We start from the raw sequence: 25,135 nt of genomic DNA on the forward strand, positions 1-25,135 counted from the left end.
AAAAATAAATTATTATAAAATAGATTTCTGTACATTTTACATACATATATATCTCTTTATATACGCAAACCGTGCTGGGCAAGTAATTACAGGGGACTTTCCCACACCAGCCTCAGTCCCAGCCGAAGTCCTGCCCCGTCATCTGGTAGAACTTCATGTTGAAAGGCCGGTAGAAGTCCCGCAGCCTCTGCACCACCTCCTGGTCGATGTCGGGGTGGGTCCTGCCTTTCGTTTTCCCCAGGCAGTGGGGTTTGCTGCTGCCCTCCGCCTTCTTCAGGCAGGGGAAGCCCTTGGTTTTGTTGAAGTAGAAGTGTTTGTCGGTGATGATCCTCTTGAGGCCCAGAAAGTCCTGGACCCTGCCCAGCTCCCCCGCGGGGTCGCTGATCAGCCTCTCCCCGCTGACAAAGAGGATCTGCCCGATGGGGAAGTAGAGGAGCCAGTTCTCCAGGTGCTTGGCATAGATGCCGATCTGGATGGCGCTCCACGAGGTGTCGATCAGGCCCGTAGTCCTGTTTTTGAAGGTCAGGCTCTCAAAGGTGGGGATATCGGGCTTCTTGGAGAGCGTCTGGGTGTAGTCCGAGATGGCTCTGGTCACGGGGTCCCGCACCACCACGATGAGCTTCGTGCCCTTGGACATGGAGGAGATGCGGGCCGGGGCCTCCTTGGTGACGAAGTAGCTGGGGGTCTTCTCCATGGTGATCTGCCCCTCCAGGGTCCTGGGCATGAGGTCCCTGCCAGCAGAACAGACGCACAGGTTACAACAGGGAACAGCAGGGAAAATACGCATACATACAAACATGCATACTCAAGCACAGATACACAAGAATTTTCCTCCCTAAAATGCCTACGTGGGTTATTCAGCTTGTACTGATAAATCCATTTTCCAATGATTTAGAGGCTGGGGAGGGATTATTATTATTAAAGGCTACTGTTAGAAATCCAGCTGAGCAATCTCCCAGGGCTGGATGAGTCAGGCCACACGTACGTGGCTGCATGTACCATGCCAGTTCCCAGCTGGTCAGGATGAGTCCACGGCAGCATTTCGCGTGGCTCAGGTCAACAGCAGAGAGCCCCCGGCCCAGAGCTCATTTTCCCCACGGTAACGAAAAGAAGGGCTTAGCAGAAGCCAGGAGCTCACCGAAGCACATCCACGCTGCTTTCCCTTAGCATCCCAAATGTGGTATTTTTCCCAATTCAGGCGAGAGGGTGCAATTTGTCCCCAGCATATGCCTAGCTTGTCACCCAGCTACGTTGGTCCCCTGCACCCAGCAGAGTTTTTCCCTAAGAAGCACGAGAAGGAGCATCAAGAGCTGCTGGTGGCATCTTCAGCACATCCCAGTCCTGCACCCAGCGAGGACAACCTCTCTCCGCCACCACCACGCTGGCTGCAGCTAGTTGGAATACGGCATACAAGCATGGAAAACTCAGCTCCCAGGCAGGATGCACCCTCACAAAACACCCTTGAAGCCCAAATCCTTGAGCAATTCCACCACATTGCCCTGGCTATTTCTAATTAACCACACGGGGAAAAACTGGAGATCTTGCAGAAACGGCGGAAGTGGCTCAAAGCAAAAAGAGTCATTTTTTCCTAACATTCACGGACAAGCCTAAATATTTTAGACCTTCTGCCAGTTCTTTCCCTTTATACCCAATGGGGCTCATTTGCTGTGAGACCGTTAAAAAAGGCAAGAGGAGAGTCTGTCACAAAATTAAAGCTATAAAACTTGATTAAGTTCTCAAAGCATCCACCCATCGCAGAGAAGTGACCGGTGAGCGTGTGATCTGCCAGCCTCGAAGAGCGTTTCCCTCGGCCGCGCTGCACACAGCGGCTGCTTGTTCCCCTTGGCTTTTATGCATCTGCAGCAAAGATCACTGCGGGCCCTTGCGATTCAAAACGCCGCTGGTATCTGTGCTGATTCCAGCGGTTGCCCTGAATAAGAAGCCAAGGGGGAAAAAATACGACCCATCTGATCTGAGGGCAAATAATAGGAAATTCCAGAATGAGTGGTTTGATTGAACCATAAAGTGTTGCGTGCCTATGGTATTTAGACAGTAGCTGTTTATGCACCTGCTGTTTGATGTAGGTTGCACCTGGTACTCTGCTTCGTCTCCTGGCATTATCTTTATGCAGTGTCCTTACCGGCAAGGGCCCGGTGACTACGCACCCCTCCGTCCCCTGCATCACGCAGGAGGGGAGCTCTGCGCAGCCCAGACTCCCCTTGTGCACAGGACCCTGGTGGGTGATGACCCCCACACCAGCTCCGCCTGGGTGACCAAGAGAGGTGGTGGCGGACCCCAGGCAAAGGGGCCCCAGGGGTGGCAGCATCCCCTAGGGCTGCTGTTTCAAGGCACACAAGTGGAACATCACACGCAGACACAACTTGTGTCCGGTCCACCAGGCTCGTGGGGCATGAGAGCTTCTGGAAACCAGGAGCTGGCACATGCTGGCAAGCAGTGACCGAAATAAAACTGACAGATCCCTTGCCTTTCTGGAGAATTTGGCAAACTGGTCGTGCCTTCGCAGACAGTGCCAGTCATTAATGCTTAGAGAGCAACTCTTAAATCTAACGTGGGCTGACGTGGATTTTGACAGACTACTCCTTAAGCCGTGTCTCTTTTTATGGCCACATTAAATCTGAGCGGTACATCCTGCGTTGGCCACCGAGCGCTCCCCAGCTTGATTTAAGGGGTTGCTGTCAACCCATGAAGTCCTTCAGGGCCTGGGACCTGCCAGGAGAGGCAAGCGCTCCCCAGGACGTGCCCGGGACGGTCACGCTGCACCCTTAGCAGCAGCAGGTCCACCGTACAGGCCCCGAACATCGCGACCGACTTCCCCTCCAGGGCTGCTGCACCCAGCATTTACCAGTCTCCTGGGAATGACGCAAGGCTTAGGTTTTTTTCTCCTTGCACAAGAGAGGCCATGGGTAGGGCTGGGCCCCAGAGCCCTGGGAAAGAGGAGGAAATTGCTGGGGGTGGAGGTGCGGAGTCAGGCGATCTGGTTGGGAAACTCTTAATTAGCGCTTCGGGAACCCAGAGGAGCCAGAAGTGGAAGTCAGGAGGGAGCAGCTCCTTGTCTAGGAGGCATCCACCAGCCCCATGGCAGTGTCCTCGCAGAGCCACCAGCGCCTGAAGCCCCGCTCCTGATCTGTGCTTGAGGCCAACCAAGGTGTCTTGTTGCCGACAAGCTGAGCGCACTCGGTTCTGTCCATCTCCAGCCCTCCCAGAAGTGGTGTTTTTGGAGAGGAGCTCAATTCCTGGCATGTGCACAACATGTGAACATTCCATGGCACATGCAGAGCTGGTGACCCACCAGGGCGAGAGAAGCCAAAGCACACTGACACTGCTACCGCCCTCCAGCCAGCACGGGCTAAGAGGAGCAGAGATAGAAACGGGGCCTTCAACCCCAAAACGAGAACAGGATCCATCAAACCCGGCCCCTCCAGCACTCTCCTTCCTCCATGCAGACGGGTGCAGGGCAGAGCCCACCATTAAGGTCCTGGGGACTGCCTTGGCCACCGCCTTGCTGGAAACGTGGCTGCCCAACAGCTGGAGAGCAGAGAGCGAAGCCAAACGCTGTGGCCCGTGGACGTGGTTTGAACCCCTGACAGCATCACAGCCAGGAAGGCGAAGTTTCACTGCACGGGCCTGTCTGCAGCGCGGAGCTTTCCCAGGGCTCCCGAAATCTCCCACAGAGGCAGCACCCGTCGTGCCGGCAGCCAGAGGCAGCAGAGCCTCGGGGACAGGAGGAGCGGGTAGGTTTGCTGCTCTGAACTCACGCAGGCGGAAAAGTCACCACGAGGGGTTTGTTCCCATTCACGCCACACCTGGAGAAGGGCAAATGGGCCCGGGCAGAGCACTGCAGCTCTGGCACAACGCGCCCGGTGCAGGCGGTGCTGGGAGCAGGAGCAGGCTCCAGCCTGGAACACGTCTGCTCCTGTGGCTGCCAGACACCAAGGGCAGTGCCAAAGGAAGGGGAAAACAGAGCCGTAACAGCTGGAGGAGCTGCAGCCACAGAGAGAGGAGCAGGCTCAGCAAGATCCCAGCACGGTGCAGGACCCCCGTGCATTCCGCCCCGGGGCAGCTCCTGAGCGCTGCGGGGCCCCTGGTTTCCACGGAGGCTTCACGGACACGTTACAGACCCGGCGGCTTCGTGGTGCAAGGCAGGGTGCTGAGACGCAGCCGCTGCCCATACGGGAGAGGAAAGGGAGGCGAGGAGGGAGTTGGGCTGTGGGAAGCGGCCACCTGAGCGCAGACAAAGCTGCAGCACCGGTCGGGACGGCACTGGATGGAGACGAGCTGCAGCGGGTAGCAGGGTGGAAAATGAAGACGGCATGAGAAGCTTGGCACGCGGTCCCTGCTGCCTTGTTATCCTCCTGCCTTGTTATCCTCCTGCCTTCTGGCAATCTGGGATTCAAAAACCTCTGGAGCCAGCGCGTGCACCCAAATCATCCTATTTCAGATTGACTGGGAACTGTCTGAGCCTTTTAAGCCCTTTCAGCCTTGAGAACACCCCAGAGCAGAGAGTCCCAGCGCCGAAGCCCTGCCTTTGAACCCTCTCCCTGCGTCCCCGCTCGGGAAGGGACGAGCTGCTGCTCTGTGGGCGCAGGAGAGGAACGCCAGGATGCCAAGCAGCAAACCCCTGCATCCCTGAGCACTGCACGCAGCGCCTGGGCTCCCAGGGGAGGACGGAGAGGCGGTGGGATCACGGCCATGAACTTCCCCCAGGCAGGGAACTCCGAGCTACGACCACACTAAGAGAGACAGAGGAAAAGCTTTTCCCCTAACGAGTATTTCCCCCGCGAAGCCTGCACCCTTCGTAGGCGCAGTGATAGGCTTAGCCTAAAGATGGATTGGCCTACTTTACCTGTTAACCACTTAGGGTAACCCAATAAAGGCTCTCCCCGTTCAAACAGCCCTAATCCCCAGCCCTGCGCAGCTCCGAAGCCCACAACAGGACGGGATGCTAAGATAAACCCTGCCCGGCTCAGAGGGGCTCAGGGTGGGGGGGGGGGTGGGGGTTATTTTTTTAAGTGCAAACTTCTCTAATGTGAAAACCGGACTCTGAGCAAGATAAATTTACAGAGTGGGGTTGACAGGTGGCCCCGGGGTAATCCAATCCCGCAGCCTAATGCCCTTGGTGGCAGCTTTTGTCTGCGCAGAGGGGCTGCGGGCTAATCTGCGGCCGCCTCTCCGCCAGCAGCGGCGGGGCGTCGCGGGCGGCAGGTAGGACAGGCGGGCGGGCAGGACAGACGGACGTGCAGGACAGACCGCAGCCTCCCGGGGAGGGGAGCAGCACTGCGGGGGACATGCTGGTGCCCAGCAGGACCAGTAGCATCGCCCAACCGGGAATCCTACCCTGGGGAGGGACGGCCGGTCCCCTACACCTGCCCGCATTGCAGTGAGCCACCTCTGCTACCTGTCGGCATGGCTATGACTATTTGTGACCCCAGGGATGTCGGTCACCTGCTGCCACCCGAAAACATCCCCGTGGGGGCTGTGGGAGCCCCAAGCCCCGCGGTGTGGCCGCGCTGGCCCAGCCTGGGGGCAGAGGTGTCCCCCCCAGCCACCCGCCCGTCCGGAGGTCACCGTCAGGCCGCCCAGCAGGGACCTGGCGCGCCCAGGTGCTCCTGCCCCCAGCCACCAGTCCCGCAGCCAAGAGGATTATGAATTTCCCTTCCTGAGGAGGGCTTGGCGCTGGATATGTCCTTTGTGCTACCCAGGAACCGGAGGCACCCAGCGCTGTCACAGCATCACTCTGGGAGCCGCGTGGACGCCGTGCTTGGTGAGGAAGCGAGCACTGTCCCCACATCCCGCGCTGCCCCAAACCTCCCTGGCACAGGAGCTGCCCCCCCCAAAACAGTGCCCACAGCACCCCAGCAAAACAAAGCAGGGGGCAGAGGGGGGGTACAAGGCTCCCCGTGCACCGGTGGGGCTCAAGTGGGGGTGCCCCGTGCTGCAGCGAAGGCTCGCTCCGGTCTCAAAGTGCCCCCACCCCCAGACCCCCCCCATCCCCCTGAGCTGCCTCAGTTTCCCTCTGCAAGGACAACAAAACCTCACTGCAAAGGGAGAGGGCTAGCTGTGCGCAGGGAATTCTACACCCATGAGAAGCATCATTGAAGTTAGGGCAGATCACCAAAATTTCGGGATGCCAACAAGTTCCCTGCAGACTACGGGGCAGACCAGGCAGCGTTTGCAACAAGCCATGTGGCAGATATAGCAAGAACAGCTTTTTGTGCAGGATTTTTAGACTTTCCCTCCCAGCTGTGCCTTAGAAGCAAGGAAAATAGAGGAAAGGTGGGGAAAAAAAGCAAATCGAACTATTTTGGACACCAGCCACGTTTACACCGAGCTCAGCCCTGTAATCCAGGAGCATTTGCTTGGCCGCACAGCGGTGCGCATGCAGAGCATCCAGCCTATTTCTGGCCACGTCCTACCCAAATTCCTGACGGGTGTTTCGAGAAAAGAAAAAGTCATTTCTTCCCAGAAAACCAAAATTTGGAAACCTGACAGTTTCTGGAGAAAGTGCCCCCAAATCCTCGCAACAGGCAGTCTGAAAAACCACACGGATTAGTCCGAAAGTGTATGGCAAGAAGGTGAACAGAAAGGGAAAAAGCAAGCACAAAAAACTCTTCTCCCAGCCTGGAAGGAGACTTTTAGCCCCCAGGTGAGGTGAGCAGCCGAGGCAGCCCAGCACACACGGTGAGACAATTTGGAGCAACTGATGAACTTGGCGTGGCGTTTGTCGCTTTTCTAACTTGCAGGTTGCCTGGGACGCTGAAAGCAAACAAGCCTGATGGCACCAGGTCAGAAAATCTTTACAGAAACAAATATAGAAGACGAGGCAGGACGAAGACTCCCATGCTGATGCTCTGCAGCCCACGCACACTCTCCCATCCCACCCCTGTTCCCCAGGGCTGTTTGGGTCCCCGGCCCCACTCAGCTCAGGGTACCCCCAAAGCCTCAGTCCATCTGCCTGCTGCCTTAAACCAAAGATGCTTTTGAGAAAGGCTTCACTGCCGTTCCCCTTGCAATTCCCATTTTGTATCCCCCGGCTTCTCTGCCCCCTATAAATAAATAAATTTAGGCCAAGCGAGATCGATCAGAGCTGCAGACAGGCAGGAAGGGATGGGGCTGGCAGCGAGCAGCTCTGCCTTCAGCCGCCCTGCCAGGACAATGCTCAGTTAGTGCCAATCTCCGTCAGAAAGCAGGAAAAACACAGCGGTGAGCGGAGCAAGGGCTGCATTAACACCGCTGGCTTCAGCCCCCTGTCAGCACCTGATAGCAAGCAAAGGTCTAGGAAGCAAAAACCCCAAGCATCACCAGCATCGGGTCCCAAGGCCACCACGCTGGACCCGTCCCGGTCCCATTCTGCCCCTCTCAGCAGTGCGCAGCACCAGCAGAGCTGCTCCCGTCCCAGTCCCAGGGGGATGCAGCACGGGAGGGCTTCGAAGGCTCCGTCCCCAGCTCCCTCCGTGGGGTACCGCAGCACCCAGACGCCATCGGCCGGTATTTACCCCTGGCTTTCAGCTGGCTTTGTGGAGCTTAAACTATGCGCCGCTATCTCCGCTATCACTGGAAAGCAAACCCCCTTATACTGGTTACAAGAAAGCAAAAGCCGAAAGGAGCAGGATTATCGTGAGGCTCTTTAAAGCCCAGGCTGAGCTTTGCAGAAGATAGGAACAGCGCCGAGATAAGAGCCCGGTCCCGAGCACGCAGGGACAAACGGCAGGGCTGAGCCTCCCCACGAGAGTCTGAGCCTTTATGGCTGCTTTTCCCTAAAGCTCGACCATAAAATCATCAAGTCCCAGAAATACTGCTCTAAAGCAAGGACCCGACAAGCCCGGGGAAAGAACGTAGGAGTAATAAAGCTTTTTAATGGCATCACAGAGCCTGCCACCGGCAGCGAGGCGTGCTGGCTTCGACACTCGGCTTGCTGGTGCCAGCAGATCCGGCCGGGAAAGGAGGAAGATGACAGATAGGAATAAACCAAGAGAGGAGAGGCAACAGCAAACGCCTGTTCGAGGGCGGGAGCACTTGCTGGTTTATTATTTGCCACATCTGATTTTTCTCAGCCCGATTTCCCCATCTCGGGCTGCCCTCTCCTCCCGCCGCCGCACCAAGGACCGGTACGGTAGCACGCGGCCTCTCCTCTTTTTATTAGCAGCGGTGAGAGCAACATGTGCGCCTTTGTCTCGAGCGGGGAGCCCGATGTTTGGGTTGGCAAATTATACAACAATAAAAGGGAACGGCTGCGAACCAGCCCCGGCCTTTTTGAAACGGGTGTAACTCTATCCAGCTCCGTCAAACACTCGCCACGACGCTTACACAAACCAGATGATGGGAATTAATGAACTTCAGGGGTGAGAAAGGGGGAGATAAAGGAGAAGGGAAAGGGGAAAATAATACGAGGGCATGAAAGCTGTGTTTTTCTCACCCTCCGCGCTCCCTGCCCCCAGATCTCTCAGGTCCCCGTCACCTGTTGCAGATTCTGGGCATTAGGGGAGGAGAGGAAGCACGTGAAGGCTCCCCAGCGAGAAGCTCCCTCCATGGGCTCCGATGGGATGGAGAGCTGGTGTCCCCACGTCCCGGTGTCCACCACTGCCTGGGAACAGGCTCCAGCCACGGAGTCTGACCTCAATTCCTTTGATGAGGATGAAAACCCCGTTAAATGCTGGGGGGAGAGGGGGAAAAGGGGGCACCAGCAGCTGGTCCTTCCCACTGCATGCAGAGCCCCGAGGAGGGGACGGGGCGATGCGTACCGCACCGTACAGCTGAAGACTACAGGGGAGGGAATGACTTAGGGCAGCACTGCATCGGCAGTCTTGTCTGCACCGGGACAGTTTGTGCTCTCACTGGAGAGCCAAAGTGCCACAAAGACTCCTTGAGGATGGCGAGGACATGCCCATCCTTGGCAATGGGCACAAAAAAAAATGCCCATCCTACCACAGCGTTGAGAGGAAGGCTCAAGGGGATGGGGACCAGCAGCCTGAAACCTTGGGAGGGACACACGGGAGAAGGTCCCTCCTGCTGGCCAGGGTGCCCACGTGCTGCTGCTGCCCACCCCAGGTACTCGCAGGGAACAGGGGCAGCACGACAGCTCCTGGCCAGGGACAAAGCCGCTGTGGCCTCGAACCCTGGCCACGGGAGGGCTCGGGCTGCCACCAAGCAGTGCTCCTGCCTCCACCAAATTCAGCTCAGGACCTTCCCGGCCCTGGAGCGGTTTGTCTATGCTTTGGCAGCTCTCCCACCCATCACACAGACTTGCAGGGAGCACAGCCCGCCCCGGCTCCTAGCTTGCTCTTCGTGCACCAGCACCCGGTCTCGTGCCCCAGCCCTGCATCCCGGTTACAAACGCTCCCCAAGAACTTTCCCTCCGCCTTTGCTGGAGCCAGGCAAGATATTCATCAAGTCCGCCAGTTCATTATATAGGTTCTGCTCTTTATATAAACAGCAAAGCCTCTTTCTGTCCCCATTCGTACTTAAAAGCTCTGAACTTCCACTAAATAATGATCTTCGCTGAGGGAAGGGGGCGGCGCTTTACATATCAAAGGGCTGCTTTGGAGGGATTTACAATAATTTAAGATGAAGTGGTAAATATTCCATTCACTTCACTTTATCTCCAGTAATAATTATAATCCTATTAGCAAAGTCCCAAGAAAGTGATTGCATTATCAACTAGCGAGCATCTATGTGCATTTCTTCGAGGGGCAAGGCCATAGGCAGGGAGAGGAGTAAAAGCAACAAAAGATGCAATTGCCAGCACCTCCCTTCCCCCAGCAGGATTTGGTCTCCATTGTCCCGACACCTCAATAGTGCTTTACTCTGAAAATAAGAGCTTTTGAGTGCAGAAAGGGGGTGGGGCTGAAATGAGCATCTTACTCCTCCCGGTCAAGCCGGGTCCCTTTCAGGGCCACCAGGTCCCCCCGCTGCCGCCCCGGGCACAAAGAGCTCCGGTTCCTCTTCCTGGCGGGCACGGCGCCCCCATTAAAAGCTAATTGCTGTTTCTGGGTGAGTTCTTCAGAATATTGCACAGCAGCACCGGACTTCGCTGCCCACTGCTCGAGTCATGTGAGATTAGAGTAATCTGTCTCCATTTCAAAAAAAAAAAGAAAAAGGAAAACACTGTTTTTATTTAAAAGAAGAGCAGGGAGGGGGCAGTTCTGTGAGACGTGTGATTTAAGGGGGAAAAACAACCCCAAACCCAGCAGGAAACACGACTGAGCTAACTGGCAAACTGGGACAGGAGGCTTTATTCCAGCAGACTGCAGGCCAGCTGCCCCCAGCCAAGTATTTTACTCCTGCGTGATGTTCCCTCTAGGCACACCCCACCGAAAGGTTTAAACGCAATTTATCCCGGCACAAGTGCTCCAGCTGCACCCGTGCAGCCTCCTTCCCTCTCCTCGGGCACCACGAGGCCTCCCTGCCTCCACCAGCAGCTCCTTCGCCCAGCGCACGGGGGGCTCAGGTCCGCAGCCCAACAGAGCTGCACAGGCACAGGTCTGGAATGAGCCAAGGTTCCCTTCACGGTGCCCAGGAGTTCGGTGCAAAGCAGCAGTAACACTTCCTTCTATAAATTAGGCAATAAGGGAGGAAAAGGAGGCAGAGTTTTAGGCATCTGCAGAGACTCAGCACTCCCAACGCACTCCCTGGGTAAGCACTTCTCCCAGCTGCCCCTGCCCGACTTCTGGCTCTCACACAGTGCCAACCAGAAGGGCCAGCCACTTCCCTTCCCTCAGAGATTTACAGCCCTGAGCTGCGTTATGTTTACTGAGCTTCTGCGATACAAAGGTTCGGTGGATCCACTTACGCATTCACAGCAACACAACGATGCTCTTGGAGCACCTCGCAGGGACCGCTGGTTTAACACAGCCTGGTACCGCGACGCTGCTTCGTGAGCGCGACTATTTGGGAAGCGGAGATCCCCCCCTCCGCGGGACGCTGCAACCAGTACCTGCTGAGCTGCGGGAACCAAACGTCCCCGTCCAAAACAAGGCTGGCCCAGAGAAGCAAGCAGCAGCTCCCCAGCAGGTAACCCCAGCACTTCTGCTCCCCTCCGTGGAGCCCGCAGTGGAAGTGGCGGCTCTCGGGAGATGCTCTGCGTGCCCCCAGGAGATGCGGGGTGACAGAGGCCGTGGGTTTGATGGCCGGCGTCTCCTCGTGGCAGCAGCCCCTCAGACATCAATGCAGCTGCCTGGGCTGCCCTCCGAGCTCAGCCACCACCGGTGTCATGGAGGGGAGCAGCAGCCAGATCTGCTGGTGTCCAGCCCTCAGCAGCGTGGGCACCAGCCCAGCACGGAGCCCATAGTCCCAGGCTGCTCCCCTGTACGGCCCCAGGCTGCTCCCCCACTCACTCATTTCCTCTCCTCATTCACAGTAACAGCCCTGATCCTCTCCAAGACGTTGAAGCCCCACAGGCGCTGCTCCTCACTTGTCCTTCAGGCACCTCTCCTTGTTCCTGGAGAAGCACGTCCCTGCAGCAAAGGGATCAGCCTCTATGGGGTTAAGCCCCATGCACATGAGGATTTGGGGGATCACAGTTTGGCTTTCAGCTGGTGCCCCTGAAGCCCCAGGTCTTTCAAGAATTCAATGCCCAACCCAAGCAGCACGGTGACTACCACGAGAGCCCAACGTCCCTCCATGGCTGGCAGAGCAGAGCATCCTCCTGGCCGCCCCAAAGGGATGTGCTTGGGGCCAGACCCCAAGCCTTGTCCCCAGCACGGGGCCTCCTGTCCCCTGCTAGGATACCCGGAGGAATTTCCTATCCCCACCACATCCCTATAACCCCCTAAGCCCATGGGAGGTTATCGACCAGCCTCATCCCTAAAGGCCTTCTCCAGGAACCCGTCATGCTGGTGGTGGGGAGCCCAGCGAGCACAGCACGTCTCGTTTTGGACCCAAGAGGCACGGCTTGTGTATTTAATGCCGGAGAAAAGGGTCACGTCATGTAACCCACTGGCATTGCAGGGCCCCTACACACCGTGGCAGCATTCCTGCAGGCACGCTGCAACAGGGAGCGCTTCCCCGGAAAAGAAGAGCTTGGTTCAAGAGAGGCAACACCTGCGTGGGTCCATCTTGGGGCGGCAGTCTGTAGGGTTTACATGGAGATGGATTTTTATGCTTGTAAATCCACTTTCTAAATACAAGCGCCTGCTGAACAAGAACACACCAGCAAGCACTGCAGCAGCCTCCAACAACCAAAGGCAGCTGGATGTGGGTGGCTGTTCCCACATGGCTTTAGGACATCGTGGCTGCGGGCTCAGCAACATCTCATGAGGTTCCAGCCAGGACAGGAGCACAAGGAGACAACTCACAGCAGGCTGACAGCCAACTGGGATGTGCAAAGCTCAAGCACTGCATCCCAGGGATGAGCTATGGCACAGGGGACGCCAATGCTTCTGCACCCCTTCCCCTTCCCACACCTTCCCTCTCCCTGGAACAGCCAGGGCACCACGCTTCACCTGCTCTGATTTCACTACAGAGAGGAAAAAACTAAAGCCCACAAACCGCAGAGCCACCCCCTAACTGAACGCTGCACAAGTCAAAAGCCACCGAACAAAACCAACGCAGCGAGATACGGGCAGGACCCGCGCTCCCCTCTCGCCACGTTCATAAATCACAGCCCCGCTGAGAGGTCTTTTGTGTTTCTCCCCCAGGACCTAAATTAATGTCCTAATCTGCGTGCCTGCACAGGCAGGTAACAAGTCACACCGATAATGCCGCCTTTTGTTCAGCGCCCGTGCGAGCGGCCTCCCATTTGCACAGGGAGGGCTCTCCTTGCCTCCTCGACACACATGGCCCGACGAAGCCCAGCCCTCCTGCGATTAGGAGCAAAGCCCCTGATAAAGCCCCTTGCTGCCCGAGGGAGGCACCCTCAGTGATCCGTCTGCCCGTGGTGTGGGACACGCTGGATGGGGTGGGAAAAGAGCCCTGAAAGGGATGGGTGCTGGTGGCAGCTGTGTGAGCTCTGCTCCTCTTCCTCACCGTGGGGACAGCAGAGCAGGGAGGGGAGTGGAGGAACTGCTCTGTTCATCCAGCAGAGCTCTCCTCCAAGCACGGGGAGTCCTCAAAGCATCCTCCGTGGAGCGGCTCAGCCCCTGTGCAGCATGCAGGAATGGAGCTCTCGGGGTGGCAAGGCCAGGGCAGGCTTCAGAGCAGCCTGTAGACAGATACACATCTACCTAAAGGGCTGCAGATCTTTAAAAAGCTGCATGTCATCTCCAGGAATCCACCTTCAGCACCTAAATGGATACTTTGGGCAAAAGGTAAGCGACCGGCACTGCCTGAACAGCAGAGGCCTTGGAAATGACAGTTCACAAAGCAGCCAGCTTTCCATTTGCACCATCAACCCCTTCAAATAGTTATTTTTTTCTGTCCTTTTTGATACGAGCCACGTATGGATGTGTGCTCGTAACATGGTCCGAGCGATGCCGGGAAGCTGCTGCCAGCCCCCAGCTGTGTGCCTCCGCCTGGCTCTTCAGCAGCACCCGAACCACCTGTGGCTGGCACTGGGGATCCCCCACGACTGCTTCAAAGGTAACAGGACAAAGGTAACGGGACTGCTTCAAAGGTAATGGGACCCCCTCTGACCGTCAGAGGACAGGTTAACGTCCCGGTGGTACTGCAGCAATGAACAAACTCAGGAGGAGCAGCTGCATGGGGCAGTGCCAACCAAGCAAGCACACCCCACACTCACACGGCCCAGCTCTCCTGCTCCCTGCTGTACAGCAAAAACTCACATTTCTAACACGCTTTGACGTCCTCACGTAGAAGGCTTAGACCTGCTGCTAAACCAAGCATTTCTACCTTGCAGCAGATGGGGACAGCGCGGCGCAGGCCCCACGGCTCCAGCTGGCCGCTCGTAGCCCTCACCAGCCCATTGAGTCCTTCAGGAACCCTAAATTGGTTTAGACTTACTCCACACCGAGCCACCCGAGTCACTTCCCGAGGTCTCCTGCCTCCATCCCAGCCCGAGCAGATGTTCCTTGCTAAAGAAGGTGACACATGCACCGGGCACACGGCGGGCGGCATCAACGTGACCACAACCGGCGGCCATCTGGCCACGGGCCTGGTCCGCGCGGCCCACCTCGGGACGAGCTGTATTTGCCACCCACTGGAACAACAGGCCTGGATCACACCGGTGATCCTCTCAGCACTGATCCCTAAATGCATCTGAACACAAATGGGATTGCTGCCTCACCTCATTCATTAATGAATTTGCCATTACAGCCATTAAGGTGTAGCCGGGGCCTGGGAAATGAAGATCTGTTGTAAACAGACCAGGTTGTGAGGGACAACACGTGTCCAGAGTGGGATCCTCCTCCCACAGCGTCTCCAGTCAGGCCAGTAGGGCCCTCCTCAGTGCCTCCTCACCCCTGTTACACCCCACAGCAAACACCAGAGACAAAAAATGAAATTAAATTCCAGGCTGAAAGAGGAACGTGCCCACGGAGGCAACGGAGGCAGCGGTGCCACCGTGCCACGAGGTGGGTCCCAGCGGCGCTGCGGAGCCCAGGGCAGAGCAGAAGGAAACACAAACAGCCCTGGGAAGGAGCGAGATTCCCAGCGGAGGAGGGAGACAGGCTCCAATTAGGGGAACAAGAAGGAGCAGGTCTGGGTGCAGCCGCCCCTCCTGCCCCAGTCATTACGTGGGATCGAGATTGGTCACCAGCAGGCAGCCAAACGCAGTCAAGGGCTCTTTAAAGAGCAGACTCAGCTGGTGGAGATGCTCTGCTGCAAGTACAGCAGATGCAAAGCACTACTTCTAATTAAAAAGGTATTCCCATAATTAGAGACTGCGCGTTGCCATACCGATAATTTGATCTAGTCCAACACACTCGCTCGGGCTGTGTTTGGGAGGGTTCTCCCTGCTGAGAGCTTGGGTCCTTGCCTTGTAACCCTGCCCACTTTGCACCCTGCCGGCTCCGAGGGCAGGTCCGAGGCTATGGTGGTGAGCAGAAAGAACCTCGTGGAGCAAAATCACCATGCCAAAACCCAACATCTGCCTCCAGTGTTCCCACCGGTAGCAGGTCCACCCCAACAGCAAGGTCTTGGAGAAATGCATGTACAAACCAACCCTGGCCCTCGCTGCCGAGAGACCTCCTTCTGAAGCCGGCTGCAGGGCTGAATTATCCCCTGGTCCGCCAGCCCCTCAGCACAAAGAGCCCAGTGCGCTGGTATGCTGAGGCCTTGGAGCACAACCCAAGTGAAATGACTTTTCCCTGAACACCGAGGAGTCTGAATGAGCGCCATTGTCATTCAGATGAAACCGAGTGTCAGATTAACAAATCAATGGGCATAAGAGATATAAAATGGGTTACCATTGAAGCCTTTCAAATACCCAAACATATGGATGAACCAAATGTGAATTGTAATTGACTCACTCGCACCTTTGATCTCTACACCCTTGGGTTCCCAAAGAGACAGCCGGGCCCCCTCCGACCAGGACTGAAGTAATTCGGGACTCCATTGTGAGCCCTCACAAAGCCTCTTCTCTCTGCCTCCAGCTCCTGGAGGTAGACACATCCCAGTGCCTGCAAACTGAGACAAGTCACTTCTGTCCCAGAGAGCCACAGAGCTGGGGAAGGGCAACCTCAGCACCCAAATGCAACCTCTTGCATGGAGCCCATCACCCCGGGCACCTTTTCCCACCGGCCCCCAGCCCCAGTGGCGGCCATCAGCACACGGGTCCACGTGGTCATGCACCAGTAGGTGCCGTGGTGCAGCAGCAGAAGGGAAGCAAGGCGTGCAGCGATGCTGCCGCCCCACTCCTGGAGCCGCCTGTGGGGTCTGCTGGGCTTTTCCAAAGATTCCCCTATACAAAGCCAAGGATCAGACTTGGTAGATGTGTGTGGTGTACTCATGCTCTTCAAAACCCAGCCTGATCTGCACGTGCTGAAAGCTGCTCTGCTCTTCTCCGACAGTCTCAGCACCTGACAGCACAGACCGCCTCTGCCTGATGAAGAGATACAGCTTGTAGTTTTCCTGGGATGTTTCTGCAGCTCCATCAAAAGTAACCTGCAGTATGAACTAAGCCTTACCCCTAAATGTTTACTTTTGGGGTTTGCAATGAGTTTTGACCCATTTTGGATAGATGCAAGGGTTTAAAAATAAAAAGAGCATCGGTTTTGATACTGTCCAAATCTCAGCTCTGCAGGAATCACCCCGCAAGCATTTGTTTGGCTCCAATTTCATGCCTCGTTACAAACTTTAGATTGCTGTAGCTTTTCCAGGAAACCCAGCCTGGCTTACTCATCCACCTCCATGCTCCAAACCCCACGGAAACCAGCTTTCCACGGAGCGCTTCTCCCACCACCACAGGGGCAAATAAAAAATTACGCAGCTGGGTTATTGCTATGCAGGAGTCCTGCGATGCCTGTTGCTGAAGGTGAATCCCAGCATCCTTCCCAGTACCGGGCGTGGATGGGGAAGGCAGAGATACCACACGTTCCTTCCTCCAGCACAAGAAGACTGGGATCAATGGGGGAACTGGGCGAGGCGGGGAGCCCAGGAGCAGGCAGGCTTTGCTCTGCCCCCATGGTTTTTCGGCTCAGCCCCAGCCCTGCAGCTGCTCACCACAACTGGTGACCCGTGCTGGGCCGGCCGAGTGTGACAACTGCAGGGCTCGCCGCGGAGAAACCGAGCGAGGAAACGGCCACGGGGAGGAAGGCGGGCGAGAGGAAACTCCCGCGCTCCTAATCTGCTTTAGGACCGCGTGAGCTTGCTGTTTATATATAGCTTAATTAATTATTACACTGCATTTAGCAGCCTGACCTTGAAACCGTCTCTGGGGGGAGCCACGGTGCAGCGAGGGCGGGTGGCCGAGGCGTCGGGGTGCGCCGAGACACCGGGACGGGACGCTCCTCCCCGCGCCGAGCTGGCCGGGCAGCGCCGCGCCAGCCTGTAATTAAGAGGCTTCGGAGCAGACAGCAGCTCCCGGCCCCTCTCGGCTCGCAGCAAACCCAGCGTGAAACACTAACCTGCTATTCCACTTCTGCTTTGGCACGGCCCGTATCTTCTCCCAAGGCTTCGCTCGCTGCTCAGCACCCCCTGCTAGCTACTCCCTCCGCTTTACAAAACACCATGCAGACAGCCCAGGGCTTGTTAGATACCAGACCTGCTAAGGAGGGAATTAAAAAAACAGGAACTACTACAAGCTTTGCGTTAAGTTGCAGCAAGCTCATGAGCAGCCCTGGTGAAGATGGCAGGAGGTGGGCTTTGCTGATCCCTCGTGCCCAGCCACCTTGAGCAGGGGTGATGCTCCGGCTGCCTGGCTTCTGCACGGCTCAGCTCACAGTGATCCCACCCAGAGCCACGGCGATGCCAGGGCAAATGCTCGGGGATGTTCAGATGCCCATCACTGGGCTGCTCTGGTGCAGAGGATGGGGACAGTGGTGAGGCTCCAATTTGTGGGCACGGGGACATGGGGCAGGGGGAGCTGCTGGGGCCCCTGCAGCTCCCCCAGCCTCACAAACGAGCCAGCTCGGGACACCGCTGGCACTGACGGGCTGCGACATACCTGCTGTTTACTCCAACACCCCCCGCGCTCCTTCCAAGCCTAATACATCTTTAACATATAAGCCGCGTGCGTGCCAGAGCTGCAGGCCGTGCCAGTTTTTAAACAAATATTTAATAGCCCGATGAAGAGGCAGGGAACTTAATGAACACAGCGCCGGGGTTTTGTCCTCCCCCTAGTGACAGGAAGGTCTTGGCACCGACCGCGGCAGCGCCAGGCTCAGCCCCCTGCACATCAACAGGACGAACCCAAAAATCCTGCTGCGATCCCAACCTCAGCGCCGTGCCAACACGCTCTGCTTTTCCTGCCTTCAGTCGTCCTCCCACCACCTCTCAGCACTTTTCCAATGACTTCCTCCGCCTCCACCGGCGCGTCGCCGGCTGTCCCGTTTTCCGACAAGTTTGGATTCGGTGCCTCGGAGGGGCCGGAACGCAGAGCTGCTTTCTGGGGGCTTTAGCAAAGTTAATCACTGGGATGGATTTTGCCCAAGAGGACGCGCGTGCTGCTGGAGAAATGTTTTCTGAATTCGCCATCACATGGATGCACGCCGGGGGCCTGATCCTGTTTGGACAGCATCGAACACAGGGAAATTTCAAAACTCAATTCCTGCAGAGCAGCAGCTCCTGCCCAGGCCACCAGCACGGGGCTGAGGTCCCACCCCCTCCCTAGAGCCAGATCCAGGCAGGAGAAGCACACTTTGTACCAGGATCAGCGTTCCCACTCCAGCTGCGCTCGGTGCCGCAGGACCACTGCTGCAGCAGCGCAGGATTTGGCCTCACATTTACATTCAGCGAGGGATGTATAAAATATATACGTCTTCCTGTAAGGCTGAGCACAGGCACATAAAATAAAATCCCGTGCACAACCCTCGCTCTCTGCTCACGCCGGCAGGAACGGGCCTGCCAGCCCCCAGGAGAAGCTCCTGTGCACCAAGCTGGGCACTGCGGTGGGTTTTCAGAAGCCCCCCGCAGCACCCCCCGAGCTGGCTGGCTGGGTTACAGCCCCGACCTCGTGAATTTTAGCAGCAAGAGATCTACAGGGTGGCCCTGAGCCGCTCTTATGAGTGGGCGTCATTGCCCCAAGCTGTACAAAGTCACCTGGAGAACAGGGGTGACCGGCAGCCACAAAATCATTTTGGGGTCAGATGCTCCACTGCCGTGATGCCCTTCAGGGCAGTGCTCAATCAGTGTCCCTCAGCGGGGACATTCCCATCTCCATCCCTTTTCCGCAGGAGAGGAAAAAAACAAACAGATTCTGAACATGACCGGTTCCAGGGCACTTCTGAGGAGGATTTAGCAGAACACAACATTATTTTTCTTTAAGTCACGTTCTCCCCTCCCCTGCTGCCCGCCAAGGGGACAGGGCACCGCCATGCTCACACACCGCAACAGCAGAAATACAAAGTGAAATATTCAGTTACTCGAAGTCAGCGTGAGGTCTTCTTGCCAGCACTTTTACATCTATTTTCCTCAAACTCTCCCACCAGCAGCACCAAAATCCCCAGCCACCCAAACCTCTGAGCCTCTCCACACAACTCCTGAAGGAGCCCATGTGCTGGCAGGGCCAGGACAGAAGATTTGGGACGCCAGCCATCGAGGAGACCAGCTCAGAGCTCCCTGCACCTCGAGGTCCCTCGCCGCCTCCCAGCACGAGCACAGCACACACAACACCGCAGGACCCCGTATTCTCCCCCTTGGTCCTCAGAGCTGTTACAAAGAGCAGAAGCCACCCCAGGGAACGGTTGAAGCCAACGTGGCACCAGCGGAGGTTGTGTCCCTCCTGTAACCTTCAGGACCGAGCTAAAATCCACGGCACATCACATGCCGCAGGCAGAAGGAGCTCAGAGGGACCCTTTGCTGCCCCGTGGCAGCAAACCCAACAGCGACCAGCATCACCCCCGGCCCCACACCAACGCCACCGATGCATTTCCCCACCGGAGCCCTCCTCCCCTTCACGTTAGCCCAGACGAGGGCCACGTTGACTCAGTCGCCTCCCGGCCGCCACTGGTGACAGCCGCCGGGCTGCGCTCCTCTCCGACGCGCTCGGCGTTGCTCACAAGCTAATTAAGAAACTCCCCACCAGCTGCTGAAAGACCTGAAATTGCACCGGCGTGGGCAAGCCCAGCACACTCATCGGCAGCAAGCCCCAACCCGGCGCAGCACTTAGTCACTCCCCGCCAAGGAAGAGGCGTCCCCTCCGGTCACTGCCCACGTGGTGACAACAGGTAGCGCCGATAGCCCCTGACCCCCTAATTACACCGCTGCAATAACGAGCCCTGCTGTTTGTTGTTGGAGCCCACGTGTGAAGTGTCCCCGCAGCGCCCCGGCCCATTCATTATCCCCGTGACCCATCGATCACCCACGGTCACACCGGCAGAAGAGGTGAACGCTGGCGCTGAAAGATCACTTAATTAGGCTTCTTGCCACTCGGGATGGATTAATAGCACCGAATCCAGGCTCGGGCAGACAGAGCAGTTTAGCAAGCGAGGCCTGACGGTGAGACAAGTTCAGGACCTGGGCAGGTCTGAAACACAGCTCGGAAGAGCGGCAGTTTAGGTCGAGTTTTTAGAGCCACCGCATCTGGGGCTCGCTGGATGCTTTTAAAAGCAAAGCCTTCACTGGAAGCGCCCGGAGGTATCCAAAGCACAGCACGTTACAGAGATCTGCCCACTTTAACAAGAAAAAAAAATAATTTAAAAATCCCAAAGCCGGAGCCCAGCCCGTGGGTTTTTCTTCCCACCATTCTCACGCCAAGAAGGAGCAGAGCGCTCCCCGGCACGGCGCTGTGCTAACACGATTAGCCAAGCAGATCCACCAGCCAAATAAGTCGCCCCCAACGCATGGCCAACGTTGAAAAGTTCAGCAGCTCAACAGGTGAGGCCGTGAAACCCGATCACGGCAGACAATGTCGTCCCCCCCAGCGTCGTGCTGGGAAGAACTTGTCACGTGCGTCATATCGGGCAACATGCTTGAAACGGAGCGGCGCGCTGAAACCCCAGCAACACGAATAATCTTCGCCATCTGTTTGAACAACTCAACCCTCCTCAGATCTGGAGGAATGAGCCCATGCAAACACAAGGGCCTTGCTGACTGATTATAGCAGCCCAGCCCTTCTTTTTGGGGCCGTTTGCTTCCGAACTTGGCCCGGCGACCAAAGGCGATGGTGGTGGGAGCGGCCGAGGGGGCACAGCCGGCCCCGCTCCTGGGCGTGGGTCAAGGGGGACCACGAAAAGTCAGCACGGCACAAGGCACAGTCAATCGTTTGCTTTTTCTATGATATATTTTTACATCAAGTAGATAAAAGCTCAGTGGGACACTGCTTGGCAAAGCCACCCTGGAGAGCACAACTGTCCCTTGGGACGCACTGGTTCCAACCCCAGGCAGCTCCTGGGAGCGCGCTGGAGGAACAGGTCCTCAATCAGCCACGGGGGCTTTAACACGGAGCTCCCCTGGGAGAAGCGGGCCCGTTCCCGAGCTTCCTGGGGCCAAGGAGGCGCGGGACGCCCCGTGGAAATAACGTGGGGAGCTTGCAAACACCGGGCTGTGGTGGGACAGGAGGCACGCAGGGTGGTGTGCTCGTGGTGGCAAGCAAGACATGGGTGTTCAACTTGCTGCCACCGTGAATTCGGGATTTACAGACAACGGCCAAACACTGGGGTAAAATTCTGCCTCTCTCAAGATTTACCCTTGGTTCAGCAGAGCTTTCACCCCTCCTAGCCATCAGCTGCCTTATCCTTCCTCCGCTCCCAGCAATGCATTGCTCAGCCCCACCTCGGGGCAGAAAGGAGGCTCCTGGGGGGGGAAAAAAAAAAAAAAAACAAACAAACAAAAAAAAAACAAATACAAAAACAACCCCCCCCAAAGAACAACAAATAAGGACGTTTTCCCCTACTTCAACAATTGCCACGAAGCAGCGCTTTGCACTTTAAGGTCCCCTCTGCTTATTTAGGTGGCTGGGGAGCGTAAGAAACGCACGCCTGAAGCTGCTCACTGCTCACAGCCGGACCTGATCCTGCTGACCCTACCCAGCCATGCGTTTCGGCACAGAGAAGGAACGAAAAAAAAGGAAAAAAAAAAGAAAAAAAGAGAAAGCAGTCTGCGCCCCGCAGCCGGCGGAGCCAGGGCCAGCGCCGCGACTGACCCAGAGCCGGCGTGCCCGGGGGTCCTGGCGGAGGGCGCAGACTCGTCGATAAATCAGCGAGGGGGAGCGGGGCTGGGAACGCTCAGCCGCGGCAGGACTTGGTGCCACAGCCCACCGGGCCCGAAGTGAGAAATAAAGGAAAAAAAAAAATCCTAAACACGTAACCCTAATGACACCATGTTTGTTTTTTTTTTCCCCCCTCACGTTAATTACAGGACAAAAGGCTTTCATGTCCCGACTGTATTAAAAGCGCATCACTACTGCGCGAAACGGGAGGAAATCAAAAGAAAAGCCGAACGACTTATTTCCCAGGCTGGGGAGAAGCAAATCCCCCCCCCAGCCCCTCCAGCAGCTTCCTCGGGGCTGTCAGGGGCCGCTCGTCCGCGCAGACGGGCACACACGCGGCTGAGCTGCCGCAGCCTCACTGCTGCGCAGGGAAACTTCGTTAGTGCCCCAAATCCCCGGCACTACTTACAATTAGTTTGCAGTAGGGGCTGGATCCCTTTCTCCTCTGTCATGGTAAATATTTTCACTCCAAGCAGTTAACATGCTGCATTCATTACCGGGGGGGCAACCCCGCAACGTGCGGACCGAGGTCGTTTCCATTGGATTCCCAGCTAACTCGCTATAGAAAATCTATTTAATTTTTCCTTCTTCTCCCTTTGCTTTTTAGGAACAGCGGTCAGCACCCCTCGATGCTGTTTTGCCTTCCACACAAACAGGGAAAAACAAATTCTACTTTAAACTCCTCCACTTAGCGGCAAATGGAGCAAGAAAAAAAGTCTGCAGTCCCTCCTTCAAAAGTTACTTACTGTACGTGAAAGCTTTAGCACGGCACAGTACTTACATCGCTATGGGTAGTCACAAATACCCCCGAACACCAGCTTTCATCAAGCCCAACAAGCAAATTTGAGATGATTCTGTCTCTCATAAATCTGCAGAAACTTTCCTTTGGGATACGCCGTTGCATGGCAGCAACAACTTTTTTAAGAGGCAAAAAAAAAAAAATCAACCCAAGAAAGCCTCCTAGCAGATCTGACCAGATTTAGCCAGAAGCCCATGGAATAAAATCTCCTTTCCATGAGGCGTGGGTCAAAACTTGCATCTTCGTCTTTTCAAAGCCAGGCAATGGGGTTAAACTGCAACAACCGGGCACTCACACTGCCCCAGGTCCAAAGTTCAGCCGAGCCAATTTGTGCAAAAGCATCTGAAAAACGGGGACGAGGCTCGCCCAGCTCGGTGCACAGCTACTGGCACGGCAGATATTTTACAGCATTTTTTTAATCGGATTTTATTGGGCCATTAACAAGCAAACGCAAACGCTTCTCCGTTTTGACATTAAGATAATAAATAAAAGCCTCGCTGGGGCTCGTGGAAATCGGCGTGCTCTCGAGGAGCGCTGAGAAGCCGATTCACTGGAGTCAGGAGGAGTTTGGGGCTAGGCAGCACCCGATTTCTAACGCTGAAATTCAGAGAAACAAACTCCTGCGTCTAATTCATAGCAAAGCTACAAATAACGCAAGCACTCGTCCGTTGATTTGGGCAAATTCCTCCCCCCCGTGTGTCGGGCGCTAGGACATTTATTTAGCCTCCCTCGCTCCCCGATCCCGGTGCCGCAGGCAGGCGGACGGCGCTGCCGGGTGGGCACCGGGGGCTCGGACCTGAAGAGCGGCCAGGTTCTGGGGAGAGCAGCCCTCCGCAGAGCCTCTGCTCAGCCCTGGGGCTGGGGAAATAGGGCCCGTGCTGCTCCGATCGGGGCAGCTCAGCCCGAGGAGCGGTTTAAGAAGTTAAGGGCAACTTCGATGGCAGCTTCTCCGAACGTAAGCGCGAGGGGTGTCCTCCGAACCGGGACTGGCGGCTGCTGCGCCTGGGATAACAGATTGATGCGATCATAAGCATTATTCCCCCCTTCTCCCCTTCCACCTCCTTCTTGTAAAAGATTAATCAACCATTTTACGGTCTAATTTAGGTGTCTAATTAAAAACAGAGTTCAACACCTACAACACCATTTCGCTAATAAATCCTGACAGCTCCTCAGCTCTGCAACATACAAGCCCTCCTTTCAAAACCCCAAAGAAACATTTTTGCAGGGAAATATATATTTATTTTTTTTTACCAAAACGCACCAAGATTTCCCCTCAGCTGCTCCGGGACGACCCGCCGCATCCTCCACCCAAATCCTACGGTTTCCTAAAACGAAAGCGCTCCCAGAAACGCCTCCTGCCCGGCCAGATCCCAACCTGCACCCCCTCGACCACGAGCCGAGGGCTGGCACCGTCCAAAACCCGCCGCAAAACCTCGGAGGGTGGCAGCTCCCCTCCCCGCTACCGGGGCGCTGGGGCTCAGCACCGCCCGGCTGCCTCCCGGGCACAAGGTTTGGGTCGCTGCCCCCTGCACACAGCCAGCAGAGGCCGAATTAAAGCCGAATTAAAGCCGAATTAAAGCACGGAGGCGCCTAGGGGATACGGGAAGGAGCTGCCGTCGGGGCTGCGCATCCCCCCCGCACCCTGCGGGCTCCCGCACGGGGGCATCTGCGGGAAGCGGTGCCGCGATTTTTGAGCTTTCTTTTCAATGCTTTTTATGCTTTTAATAATGCTTTTAACGCCTCGCACGCTGCCGGCCGCTTCCCCGGCCCCTTCTCCCGTCCCCTCTATGAACTTGCCCCCCCCCGAGGGTCCCGCCCCGGCAGCGCTCCGAGGGTGCGGGAAACAGAGGCGCCGGCAGATAAATAACGAAAATCATAAAAAATAAAGGCCCGGGAGCTCAGCGAGACGAGCGGCGGGGAAGAAAAGAAAATAGTATTTATGTATTATTTTAAGATTAAATGCGCGCTGCCGAGCGCGAACTCCGCACCGCTGCGGCGGCCGCCGAGGGTAACGGGGAAAGCGGGCTTCGCGCGGGGCCGAGCGCGGGATTTGGGTCTTTTTTTTCGGATTTCGGGGTTTTTCTTGGAGGTGGGGGGGGGGGAGAGGGGGAGTGCCTGCGGCGGAACATCGCTGTGGGGGGGAATAAAAGGGCAGAGGAGGGGGCGCCCCGTCCCCCCGCCCCCCCCCGGGCCGTGCCGTACCTGTACCAGGCGAGGCCCCGCTCGTAGTTGCGGTCGAAGAAATGGGGCTCGGCGCCGACGGCGCGCACGTCGGGGTGCACCCGCAGGAACTCCAGCAGCGCCCGCGTCCCCCCCTTCTTCACGCCGATGATGACGGCCTGCGGCAGCCGCTTGCTGCCGGTGCCGTCGGCGAGGCTGGAGATGGGGCGGGCGGCCTCGGGCAGCCCCGGGGGGGGCGGGGGGGGCAGGCCGCCCCCCGACGGACCCCGCGGCGCCGGGGAGCCCCCGGGAGCCGCCAGCCCGGCGCAGGAGCCGCCGCACGAGTAGAAGAGGCAGAGCCAGAGGCCGAGCATGGCGCCCAGCAGCAGCAGCCGCCGCCGCAGCACCGAGGGCACCGCGCCGGGCACGTCGAGGCGCCGCTTCAGGGGCTGCCCCAT

At 57.0% G+C, this 25,135-nt stretch overlaps 1 protein-coding gene across 1 annotated transcript; it reads right to left on the bottom strand.

The window, feature by feature from the left end:
- Positions 1 to 25,135, bottom strand: LOC118255614 (heparan sulfate glucosamine 3-O-sulfotransferase 3B1-like). Its single transcript, XM_035561943.2, has 2 exons — positions 24,720 to 25,135; positions 1 to 731 (listed from the first exon to the last, which is right to left on the bottom strand). Exons 1-2 carry the CDS (start codon positions 25,133 to 25,135, stop codon positions 113 to 115), a joined length of 1,035 nt encoding a protein of 344 aa, XP_035417836.1. The 3' UTR covers positions 1 to 112.

Source organism: Cygnus atratus, chromosome 18, assembly GCF_013377495.2.
Source record: "Cygnus atratus isolate AKBS03 ecotype Queensland, Australia chromosome 18, CAtr_DNAZoo_HiC_assembly, whole genome shotgun sequence".
NCBI classification, from domain to species: Eukaryota; Metazoa; Chordata; class Aves; order Anseriformes; family Anatidae; genus Cygnus; species Cygnus atratus.